We start from the raw sequence: 12318 nt of genomic DNA, 5'->3' as shown, positions 1-12318 counted from the left end.
CTTCATACTATATACATGGTATATACACGCTATATAACCTGACGGCAGTCATTCAGTGGCTCTTCATTCATAAGCTGACTTAATACGCAAGGCAGTGCTTTTATTCTCCTTATTAAAATAAATTAAAAATAATGCCCCTGGGGCCGTGCAGATCTCCTAGGAACTGGCTGCCAGGTCACTGTCTTTCACAGGAGCAGCCTTCACCCACACCACTGCACGGAGACAGAGGACGCACACGCCCGCAGCATCGAATCGATCCCACTGGGCAAGTTCTTAGAATGAAGGGGGAGGATTCCCTTCACAGATCTGGCTGCTAACATATAATTCAATGATGGATTCCCTTAGGCATTAATTAATTTCATGAGACATGCTGAACTTCAATGGCCTAAAAAGTGGCCACGCAGTCAGTTTAAATACAACTGGTTGTAAATAAATTTCATTAGACTCACTCAACCTAACACTCAGCTCTCTGCCCAAAGCACCTGGTTACAATCTGCGCGCCCGCCCCGCCCCTTGTTCCCTGTCACCAGGGAAAGAGGGAAGAGAGAGGGGAATTTCAGTCATCTTCTGCTTCATCTGACAGCCTGACTTCCCACACAGGGCCCGTTAACCATTTTATCATAATAAGTATTGTTAGATAAACCCTAACCGGCATCATGCGTATTTGTGAACCTGTTACATACAGAGCCGCTTTTGTGGCAGTGAGCCTGTTACATAAGAGCTACTTTTGAAGCAGTGAATGTGCATTTCACAAGAGCTGTAGGTCACAAAGACCTTACCACAATGTGCCATCAGATCTTCATGAAAATCTAAGAGTTGGTCTCGAATTTCCTCTGGGCATGGACACTCGTTTTTGTCATCCTTAAAATTGAGAAGCATATTGATCTGAAAGTTTGAAACAAGGAAGAGGAAGAACGAGAATGAGAGAAAAGTGGATTCAGGAACAATACAGCAAAGATCATAAAACCAAAGCTGCTCAAAGCCTGTTTTGGAGTATTCGTAAAATGTTGCCCAACAGATGAATATATCAGTAAGTAGAACAAATCAATGCTTCTCTTTCTCCTCTCTCTCTCTCTCTCTCTCTAATTTAAAAATAATATATTAACAGTAAACAAAAAGTAAGTAAATAAATAAATTGTTAAAATGTCTAGCATTGTGTCCCAGGAGTGGAGGGCTCCTGCAGCTAGAATGGAACCGCATCGGCCATGAGGACCCCCTGGGCTGCATATTGTTCCCATTTGTAGAACATCAGGATCTGGCAAACTGGCCTCCTCAAAGAGGCCATGACACACCTTTTTAATAAGCCTCTTATTGTTTAAACTACAAGTAGACTGCTGGGTGACACTGACTGCTGACTGCCGCCACTTGGCTAGTGTAAGGAGAACAGGGAAATGCACTTGTCCCTCTGCAGGGCCTGGGTCCTGAGTGAGCTAAACAGTAAACAGGAAGGGTTCCCAGCTCCCTCTTGTACCTGTTCTTGTGGGGGCGACCTGAACTCCTTCGTCTTCCGGGCTGTGAGTGCGGCCGACATGTTCAGGGCTTGCATGACTTCGTTATAGCGGAAGCGCTGGTTGTCCTGGAGCCTAGCGACAAAATCGTCTGAAAAGGCCACGATGGCTTCTATGCGGTGTCGGACCTGGCAGTCGCAGAGGTACTGCAGGAGCAGGCACATCTAAGAAGACAATGACAAAGACACCAAGGGTAAGTCATGAATCTCTAGAGTTCTGGGACAGCAATAAAAGTCAGTGGCCGAGATGCCCAGCTGCACACTCTCCTTTACACCCAGCATCCTGGCAAATGCATGTCCCTTTGGTGGACACTCTGTCCTGGCCTCCTGCAGCTGTAGGTGCTGTGGCCAATGGGATATATGAGAAGCTTACCAGGGGTCTCCTGGGAAAGACTTTCCATCCTTGACAACAGACCAGAACACCCTCTTCTCAAGGAGAGTGTTCCTGGGTCACGACATGATCACTGGAGGAAGATGAAGCAACACACCTTAGGCTGAGGGTCGCCCAGGATACTAAGACCTGGGTTTCAAATGACATCACTGAGTTCCGCCAATCCTAGACTGTCTACCTCCAGACTCTGCATGTAACTTAGGTGGTTTTACAGCATCTTCACTAGCTGGGTATTCTCCCACAGGAATCCAAAAGGATTTCTAAGTGCACAGTGAGCCTTTCAAAATATGCCTACCGGGGAATGCTCTGCCCAAGCTTCGGAAACACTGAAATACACCAACACCAACTGTGATTCAACACGAGGCACTGTGTGTCACTACCCACAGGAATATGTCTGTCGATGCTGCTCTGAAACGGGCCTACTGTCCGCCCCCCTCCCTCCGCCTCCCTCGCCCACCTTCATGGAAGCACCATCCCCCGGGGTCTGGGTCCACGTGACAGCCTCCTGACTCAGTCTGCCCTGGACCACCCTGCCTTCCCCTCTCAGCTGTTTTACTCACAACAGCTACACTGTGCTTTTAGGATAAAAGTTTCCTGCTAAAATTCTTCACGGTTTTAATGGAACTTGGAATAAAATTCAAACTCCATCGTGTGGCTGGTTTTAGCCATCGGCCCCATTCTGTGAGAGCTACCGTCTGCCTGTCTCACCCTCTCTCCTCAGCTCCTTCGGCTGCAGCCGCACCGCCTCTCCCTGCTTCAGAGCCTGCGGGGCCACGTGTCCTGTGCAAAGCTCTCAGGACCCTCTCCCGCTCCTGTCTACACACACTCGTGTCCGACCTCAGCTTGCAGAGGCCTCCCTGCGCCTTTCTCACGGCGATCCCATTGAAGTTTCTGTGTTCTACTAATCCATTCTATTCTTCCAGACCAGCAAGGGAATTAGCAATGAGACACATGAAGAGAGATGCATCACTAAGTATGTATTTCCCCCAGGGGCGGTGCTTCTGGAGGGTGGGCCCCCGTTTCCTTCACCCCGCACTGTGCCCGGCTCTGCAGACGGAGAGGGAGACAGTGCACCATCGGGGCCCACACCCACGGGACCTGACAGACCAGAGGCTGAAGAAAGGGCCTCAGAGACAAAGACAGGCCATGCCTCCGGCTCCTTAGCAACACGTGCAGGAAGTGACATCCGCTGCGGGACAAGTGCCCTGAGGCTGGTGGGAATGCAGGCGGATAGGGAGGGCTACAACATGCCTGGAGTTCAGGCATCCCAACGTAACGTGGTGAGATGCAGAAACAAGACACAGGAAACCGCTAAGGAGCCCGAGGGAGAGGGCTGGCAGACAGAAGGCCATCTCCCACGCTTCCACACATATAATACAACACACGCACAACTGCACACACAGAAATACACATGTATACACACAGACACGCACACAAATATACACACACAACTATAGACACACAACTATATGTATACACACCTACACACAAATGTACATATACACAGAAATATACATATATACATAAAAATGTACACACATAAATATACATATGTACACGTACACAACTATACGCATGCATACCAATATACACATATATACAACTGGGTATTCATAATACCCAGGGACATAACCACACAAATACACATATAGACACACACATCTATACATACAAATCTACATATACACACAAGTACATGTATACACACATACATACATACACAAACAGGCCAGACTTGCAGACACACATGGTAGACAGATGTATACTCAGCCAAGGAAACCACCTTGACAAATATACTAAATGTATCTTTTATTAACTATACTCAATTAACTCAATTGGAAAATTCATTAAATTCAATCCAAATGTAAGAAAGTTAGATTGATGGGTCCCAAACACAACTGGACACTAATTTTCTAGACAACTATGCTATACAGTAACCCCCACAAGCCAGTTTCAGTGCCTTGGTTATGTGCAATCCTGAGCTCCCCACCTCTTCTCCCCTGCTCCCCTTCACCCCCCCCAGTCACTCCCTGCTCACCTGCAGCCCCCCACTCACCCCCTCACCTGGAGCTTCACTGGCTCAGGCAGTTTCATCTGCAGCAGCCCCTCTGCCGCATCCCCTCGTATGCCCTCGGGCCTGGCATCTTCGGTGTGGGGCTCCTTGAGTGGTGTCTGGTGCTCCTCCTCCAGGGAGGCCTCCTTGAACACCCGGGGCTCAATCAGTTGCAGGATGTGCTTCAGGTCCTCCCCTTGGAAGACACCCATTGTGAGCAGCGTGTAGAAGAGCTTGATAAGCGGCACAAAGAGGAACTCGGTGGTGCCTCCTACGGGGTCCCTCGCGCGCAGTCCGCCTTCCTGCACCACCTCAGTCAGCATCTGCATGGTCTTGGCCTTGAGCGTGTCCAGTGGGAACTCGGGGCTATACTGGTAGCAGTCGTGATTGAGGCACACAAAGCTCGGCGAGGAGAAGCGCATGCGTGGCCGCAGCGAGGTGCTGAGGCCGATGCCCGGCAGCCCGTGCTCCTTGTGCTTGTCTGGGAAGAGCGTGATGCTCTTGGTCTCCTCGGTCATGGGCACGATGAACTCGTTGTTCATCATGAGCCGCGCGGTGGCGTAGGCGCTCAGGTGGATGTCGATGAGCAGGTCGTAGTAGCCCGTGCGCAGCAGGCCGGGCATGTACTTGCTCTCGATGGCGTACAGCAGCTGTGCCTCGTCCACGTGGCTGCAGAGCGCGTGTGCCACGCGGTGGTTGCCCAGGGCACACACGGCCGAGTATAGCCGCAGGGTGTGCGAGTGGAAGCGCAGCAGCTCCTCCTGCTCCGTCAGCTCCAGGATGTCCACGGACCTGCGGGGGCAGGGGGTGCTCAGTCACAGGGACAGAAGAGCTCATGCAAACCACACTCTTTCTCCATGACACGCAGAAAAAGTCTATTCTAGGTGTTTTACACGATTTCTTCCATAAAGAATTTTATGTTGAAAATGTTCACCCTCTTGTGCTTGCACCCCCTTCATTGTCCATACCCCCGAAGTTCTGGGCACCACTTAGATACTGGTCTCAGTCTGAACCTGGGGACCCCTCCTTTCAGAACATGAGCACTCCCTGGGAAAGCCCAAGTCCCCTTCCCTACTGGGCTGGCTGGTTTCTGGAACCCAGGAAACGGTGCCTTTGATTCCGGAGGCTGCGCCTTGTCTCTGACCTGTGAGCACTGCCGCCTGCCAGTGAAAGGGGCTAACAGGTGATTCCTGGGACATAACCTCCCTCTAACCAACCTCCCTGCCAGACCCACACATACGCCACCAGGTCTGCGCCGCTCAGGAAACACACTATAGTGACATTTTCAGTGAGGAGAGTTCCTGCTGGGAAATGGCGTTTACACAGGCTCCTCATTCAGGCCATTCTGCTTCTGTCACATATCATGACCTTTCAAAACCTCAAAAATTGGGTTTTGAATATGCCCAAAGTCTTTCCTTTGACTATAGAATCCGTTTTAAAAGTCCATACTTCCTTCAGATGAGCCACTCAATTTGTGTCCCCAGTGCCACCTGGAGCCCCGGGCAGTGGTCAGTTGGAGGGGCCCAGTGGGAGGGTGCCGGGCGCGCAGACCTGTTCTCCTCGGGGATGTGCAGGGACATGAACTGCAGGGGGTCCACGCACTGCACCAGCCAGCCCTGGCGCTCGCTGACCCGTGACACGTCCACCTTCAGAAACTGGTTGGGCATTCTGCTCCACAGGACGTGCGACAGGAACTGCACGTGGAGGCGTGGGGGACACTGAGGCACGGGGTTCCTGTGCTCGCTCTTGAAGAGTCCCGCCGAGAGAGGCATCACGTTCTAGGGGATGAAGCAGAAGAACTGTTTATGATACTCCCGGGGAACGATGACTAGCATTCTGCAGGAGAGACAACAGAAGGAAGACCCACTGTGTGCTCACAGAAGCCCATACAAGAAATAGCAGAAATTGGGCTAAAGCTCCTGAAAGGGGAAAATGTTGTGAATGAAAAGGCCTGGCCCTTCAGGGCAGGCACGTGGCTCTGCCACACCCTCGCTGGCCTCGGAGAAGGCAGGTGTGCGGAAGCGTCCCACATCCTCCAGGTTTGCTCTCCAAGCTGCTCTCGGTGCCACACGTCCTGACACAGGTCACATCCACGTGGCTCTCTCTCCCTGTCTGTTTTGTCACCCCCCTTGTCCGTAACCCACACCCTCACTCACATTGATGTTTCTCTCTCTCTCCCTCTTCCTTCCTCTATGAAATCAATAAAAAATATATTTTAAAAATTATTTATAGAATAGCAGTACTAATTTAAGAAGTATATATTATTCCCTGACAGAACACAATCCAAATGTAATCCCAAGAATGAGTCTTTCTTACCTTTATTCTTCCCAACTCAAACTGGAAAACATTGGGACTTGTAGCTTGTGCAAAAACTGCAGGAAATAATTTGGTGCTTGGCTCCACCTTAAAACCAACGAATTTAATAATATTAGCAGAGGAAGAAACAGAAAGAACACGTATTTTCTTCACAACAACTAAGGAACACTTCACAAAAGCGAACCAGACTTTCCTTTCTCCCACATGGATATCGTCTTTCAACAATTACTTGGAGCATTTCATTTCTTTGCTACGTGAACATTTAAGGAGAAATGTACTCTTTGCTCTGAGAGGCATAAGGCACAGCTATTATTCAAGCAGAAGTAAAAATACATAATTCATTGAGTCCTGTTTTCATTTTCTTTTTTGTTGTTGTTAATCCTCACCCAAGGATATTTTTCCCATTGATTTTTACAGAGAGTGGAAGGGAGGTGGGGAGAGAGAGAAACATCGATGTGAGAGAGACACATCTGTAATATGCCTCCTGCACGTGCCCTGGCCTGGACCTGGAATAGAACTTGCAACCCAGGTGCATGCCCTTGACTGGGAATCAGACACAAGACCGTTAGGTGGGTGGGCAGATGCTGTAACCACTGACCAACACTGGCCAGGGCCTGTTTTCATTTTTTTCTCATTTGCGTTTCCATCTGACAGACTGTGCTTTCCTCTAATGGTTAACAACACTTCCCTGCGGAGAAGCAGCGCCCACAGACGGTACCTGGTAGTAGGTGCTCAGCTCCTTGCCGTTGGCCGTGAAGGTGAGCAGCCCGCTGGCGGCGTCCACCACGCAGCCGATCTCCAGCCCGTTGCTGTTGCGGACCTGCCCGGGGCTCATGCTCTCGCCCGCACACACCATGTAGCAGTTGCTGCGTTTGATGCTGAATTTCAAAAACAGTTTTATCTTTGTACAACCACAGGTGTCACAGAAGCACGTAGGTCTCGCAGACTAAACCTAGATTATGCTGCGCAGTCAACAAGCTCATGCTGTGGTGGGGGAGGTGCACGTGGCCCGAGTCTGACCCCGAGCCTCGCTGACCGGTGGACGCTCTCGATCAGGTCACACACGCCCCTGACTGACACCTGATGGAGACGGGTCAACAAGCTGGAACCACATAAGAACTGGCCTGCACCTTCCCTCCAAAAACTCAAACCAAACGGGATCTTTTTCTGAGGTCCAAAGAAGTTTATTTAATAATCATCCAAATTTATAATTTTCATTCTCAGAGGTATTGTGTGTGTGTGTGTGTGTGTGTGTGTAACCACTGTTCTGAGATGAGAAGCATTCCTGTTTAACACTATCAGAGTCCTCAGGCAAATTCACCTGAGCACCAGTCATTCAATACATTTACCATTTGGCTAAAAGCATGCCCCCTTACGGACACTTCCCGAGTTTCACTCTCAGCAAAACCTTCACCAGAGATGGCAACAAAACTGTTATTTTCACTTTGTCTGCCACCAGATAGCAGATAGGTTAATGAGGCCAGGGGAAAAACAGGCTACAGGCAGGCAAAGAACAAGAAGGTGAGATGGCCCTAGCCAGTCTGGCTCAGTGGATAGGATGTCAGGTCCTAGGTTCAATTCCAGTTAAGGACAAGTACCTCGGTTGCAAGCTCCTCCCCAGCCCAGGCCCTGGTCAGGGCGTGTGCAGGAGGCAACCAATCAATGTGTTTCTCTCACATCGATGTTTCTCTCTGTCTTTCCCTCTGTCTTCCACTGTCTCTAAAAATCAATGGGAAAATATCCTCAGGTAAAGATTAAAAAATAAAAATGTTTTTAAAAAAGGTGAGCTGTTCAGTTTCTGGATAATCAGGTCAGCTGTGCTTCTTTGCACTGCGTACGTAAGACTCAACAACCCTTCCCTCAACTATTCCCACAACAGAGTCATCTATTAGGTGGCCCAACCCCAGCGTCCCTTATACTATCACCTTCTCTGAAAATCAAATATATCCCCCAAGAATATTCCTGGAGATAGGCGGTTTGGGGCGCCCACACTAACAAGAAGCATTCCTCATGGGTGAGTTTTGCCAGCCCACTGCCTCAAGGTCTGAGTTCTAATGTTTCAGGTGTTAAAACCTGAAGGCAAGAGAGTGAACTTCTAGTCACCAAAAACGAGGTGCGGCCATAAAAGAAAAGCAACGCATGGAGGACCAGGGGACGCGTGGGCACAGAGGTAGGTGCAAATGTCAGGTCTTCTCTTGTCTACTTCCGCAAGGAGAATGGCCGTCGTCACTTTTTTGAAGGTTTGGTTTGAGTTTGGTTGGTTTTACAAATGAAAAAGGATGGCACAGAAAGCGGAACTGACTTACCCAAAGCCACACAGCGAGTCAATGGCCAGGCTGAGGAGAGAACCCACTGCTCCTCAGTCGGAGTGGAAACATGCCCACCTGGTCTCCACCACTAGCCCCTCAAGTCTTCAATCGTCTCCCCCCACCAACCAGGTCCCAGGATGCGTGTCCAACCACATGCTCCCTGTCTCACCTTCCCCATCCTAATCCCTGGCACAAAGGCTGCGACTCGCAGCCCGAGTTGTTAGTCATGTGCGATGTCAGCTGAAGGAACACGACTGTTACCCGAAAGGGGATGCGCTGCTCTCACTTTATAACGGTTTTCACTTTTAAATACTCAGACTCCTCACTGGCTTGTTTGAGCAACAGAAAGGACACTGACATTAAGGTTTTGACTATATCGTTCCTATAAGTAGAAACAATACCCTGGGTATGAAATCCAAGCAAGAGAATTCCTAGGTTTATCAGCATTTCCATCAGCTGTCCCTTGTAAGAAAGGGAGGGAAACCAACCTCTCGTGCACTTTCCCTTTTTCGTCTCCCAGAGTCACGGTGACGGTGCGAACTCTGTCCAAGTCGAAGCACGTGTCGTACTGGTGGAAGTCGGCCGTGACCCAGCCCACCCAGACGCTGGCCGGCTCCTGTCCAGGGAAGATCCTCACCGAGTAATAGTACTGTGAAGACAGCAAGGCAGGCATTGGCAACGTAACACGAACCAATCTGAACTGCAACACCCTTGAATTGTTGAAGGATATGGTTGTTTAAAATCACTGGGCCTAATGAAGTGTCATTGACACCAAAGACTAACACTGCAGAATAAGAAGAGCCTTAGAGCAGAGATCTGGAGTTCAACTAGAAATAATGGGCACAGAGAAGTCTCTCTCTGAGCAGACGTGCTAAATGGTGCAAGGCTCTTATACTCCCGAGTGTGTGTGCATGACTGTGGGAGGACACACACAATATGCACACCATATGTACTGTACATATAGAGGGTGTTCATGCAATACAATCATCACCCATCAGGCAGGTATGCTTCGAATTCTGCCGGCTTACAGTGTGCTAATCAATGCTGGAGTTCTACACCTGTGAATTGGCCCGTCTTTCCTAGCACTAATCTGTCTTATTTCCACACCTTAAAATCACTTTGAAATAGCTCCAATCTAATATGTGAAAATCAATCTCAAACATGGGGGTACTTGAGGGACACTACTACCTATTTTTTCCATTTGGCATTTAGTTGTTTTGAAAACTTTAAATGGCGCAGAGCAAAACTTGACCTCTAACAAAATATAAATGATCTTCTTTTAGACATATCACAAAGATGAAAGAAATTATATGTCCTTGGAGAAATTAGGTCACAAATTCAAATTTTGCCAAGAAAAAAAAATAGGCTGTTTTCCTTAAAGTAGCTCTTTTACTGCATATCCATATATTTTTCAATTTTGAATCCCCTCCTCAAATAAGAAAAACTTATTTTAAAAATAAGCTTGCCAAGTATGATGACTCAAGTGGGCTGAAATGTAAAATGGGATGAGTGACAGCCTGACGTACCGTGGACGTCTGCATCAGGTAGTCGTAGTCGTCCCGATCATCCGCAAGGACGTCCTCAGTGAGCCTCGCGGAATGGCTCGTGCTATAATCCGGCTTTGTTTTTCTAAGCAAAAATCTGAAAATATGACAGACCTGGGAGTAAGCAACAGTAAAAGTTCTGCTTCCTTCAAACATGAGCAAATAATCAGCTTAGTTCAGTGATTATCAACCAGGGCGATTTCACTCCCCCAAGGATGTCTGGCAACATCTGGAGATATTTTTGGTTGTCATAACATGGGATGGGGGCCAGGTGTGCGCCATCTGCATCTGGTGGATGAAGACCATGTTTCATGAACAAGGCAGACTCTCACGGCAAACAGTTATCTAACCCAGAGCACGCTGAGGCTCAGAAATTCAGATTTAGTGCAAGGCAAAATGCTAAAATGGGTTGGCTTCTTGTCCATAAAAATACTATTTAGAGAGAATACTCTTTAAGTTTCAACCAAGAAAGTAAATACAGAAATTTTGAAAACTAACTCTTGGGGGGAAATACTTGCAAACCATATATCTGCTAAAGATTAATATCCAGTGTATGTAAAGAACTCCTACAACTCAACAACAGAAAAGCAAACATGCCAATCCAAAAATGGACAAAGAATTTGAAAAGGCATTTCTCCAAAGATGATCTACAAATGACCAATAAGAATATGACAAGATATGCACTAATTATCAGGGAAATGCAAATCAAAACTATATGAGCTATCACTTCATCCCCGTTAGGATAGCTACTATGAAAAAACAAAACAAAACAAAAAACAGAAAATAACAAGGGTCGACAAGAATGTGAATAAATCTGAACCCTTATATAGTGGTGGTAAGATCATAAAATGGTGTAACAGCTCTGGAAGACAATATGAAGATTTCTTAAAAACTTAAAAATAGAACTACCAGTAATCCCATTTCTGGGTATATATCCAAAACAAATGAAAGTTGGGTCTTGAAAGGGTATTTTTATATCCATGTTGACAACAGCACTATTTATCATAGCCAAGAGGTAGAATCAAGCCAAACATCCATCAATGAATGGAGAGATGAACGGATAAACAAAATGTGGTTTATACACACAATGGAATATTACTCAGCCTTAAAAAGGGAAGAAGGTCTGACATGCTACAACATGGATGAACCTTGAGGACATTATGCTTAAGGAGACAAACCAGTCACACAAAGAAAAATACTGTACGATTCCACTTGTAAGAGGTACCACATTAGTCAAACTCATAGAAACCAAAGGTAGAGTGGTAGTTACCAGCACCTGGCGGGAGGTGGAAAGGAGACTTGTTTAATGGGTATAGGGCTTCAGTTTTGCAAGATGAAAACACGCTAGGGATGTTTAACAACAATGTGATCACATCTAACACTGCTGTTCACTCAACTGTGCTGTACACTTAAAATTTGTAAGTGAACTGAAAAGTGGTTAAGATGGTAAATTTTCTTGTTTTTGTTTTATGTTTGTTTTTTTTACCAAAATGAAAAGGCATAAAAAAAGTAACTCAGGATAGAGTACATCTGTGGTAATAAATCAGGTGACAAACAGGGTGCTTAACTGCCCCTATAGAACCCTTTGTGCATGAAGAAGGGCGAAGAGAAAGAAATCCCTGGCCTCCACGGCAGCCCTCCCCACAGAACGAGCTCACACTGAATCACTTTGCAGAGATCAGCGACCTTTGTTTCAGACGAGAGGGCTTTTCCTGCGCGTAATCTTTGTGGTTATTAAACTCTGGTTTTGTAGCTTCTTTGTCTTTGTCCACTCGATCGGGCACCAGATGGCCATGAGCTGTCTTCATCAGAACCTCAAAATCAGAATCCACGTCGTAATCCTCCAGATCACTCTTGGGCCCGAAGAGGCCGGCACCCGGGAGCCCCCCGGCCGCCGTCCTGGAGAAGACCTCTGCGCACTCGATGGGCATGCTCAGCCGGTAGAACATGATGTCCGTGCTGCTGTTCTGGGAACTGAAGGACTTCTGAGTGACCTTTAAACACGGAGAGCTGTCCGCGGTGCCGTCTATTCTGGTCACCTGGCACACAGAGAAGCAATAGGTCAGTTCCAGCCATCGCTGTGGATTCGGGGGTTCTCTCTAACCTGGGCACCTAGCACACAGAGAAGCAATAGCTCAATTCCAGCCATCACTGTGGATTCAGGGGTTCTAAAGACCACGCGTTTCATGTCTTTAAAA

At 47.7% G+C, this 12318-nt stretch overlaps 1 protein-coding gene across 2 annotated transcripts in view; it reads right to left on the bottom strand.

Moving 5' to 3' along the window:
* The window catches only part of RYR2 (ryanodine receptor 2), a 193065-nt gene that overhangs the window by 100602 nt on the left and 80145 nt on the right, over positions 1-12318 (bottom strand). For both annotated transcript variants that reach the window (XM_070401320.1, XM_070401321.1), the window contains exons 30-38: positions 11807-12159; positions 10103-10217; positions 9065-9225; positions 6986-7145; positions 6268-6354; positions 5503-5729; positions 3963-4743; positions 1472-1672; positions 780-885 (exon numbers count right to left, since the gene is read on the bottom strand). In XM_070401320.1, coding sequence (XP_070257421.1) covers positions 780-885; positions 1472-1672; positions 3963-4743; positions 5503-5729; positions 6268-6354; positions 6986-7145; positions 9065-9225; positions 10103-10217; positions 11807-12159 — 2191 coding nt within the window. The remainder of the gene's footprint in view (positions 1-779; positions 886-1471; positions 1673-3962; positions 4744-5502; positions 5730-6267; positions 6355-6985; positions 7146-9064; positions 9226-10102; positions 10218-11806; positions 12160-12318) is intronic.

Source organism: Myotis yumanensis, unplaced genomic scaffold (genome assembly GCF_028538775.1).
Source record: "Myotis yumanensis isolate MYYU_CA2020_CCGP unplaced genomic scaffold, mMyoYum1.0.hap1 SCAF_22, whole genome shotgun sequence".
Taxonomy (NCBI): Eukaryota; Metazoa; Chordata; class Mammalia; order Chiroptera; family Vespertilionidae; genus Myotis; species Myotis yumanensis.
Note: the sequence above shows the minus strand (reverse complement) of the source record. Positions and strands in the feature narration are given on the sequence as shown.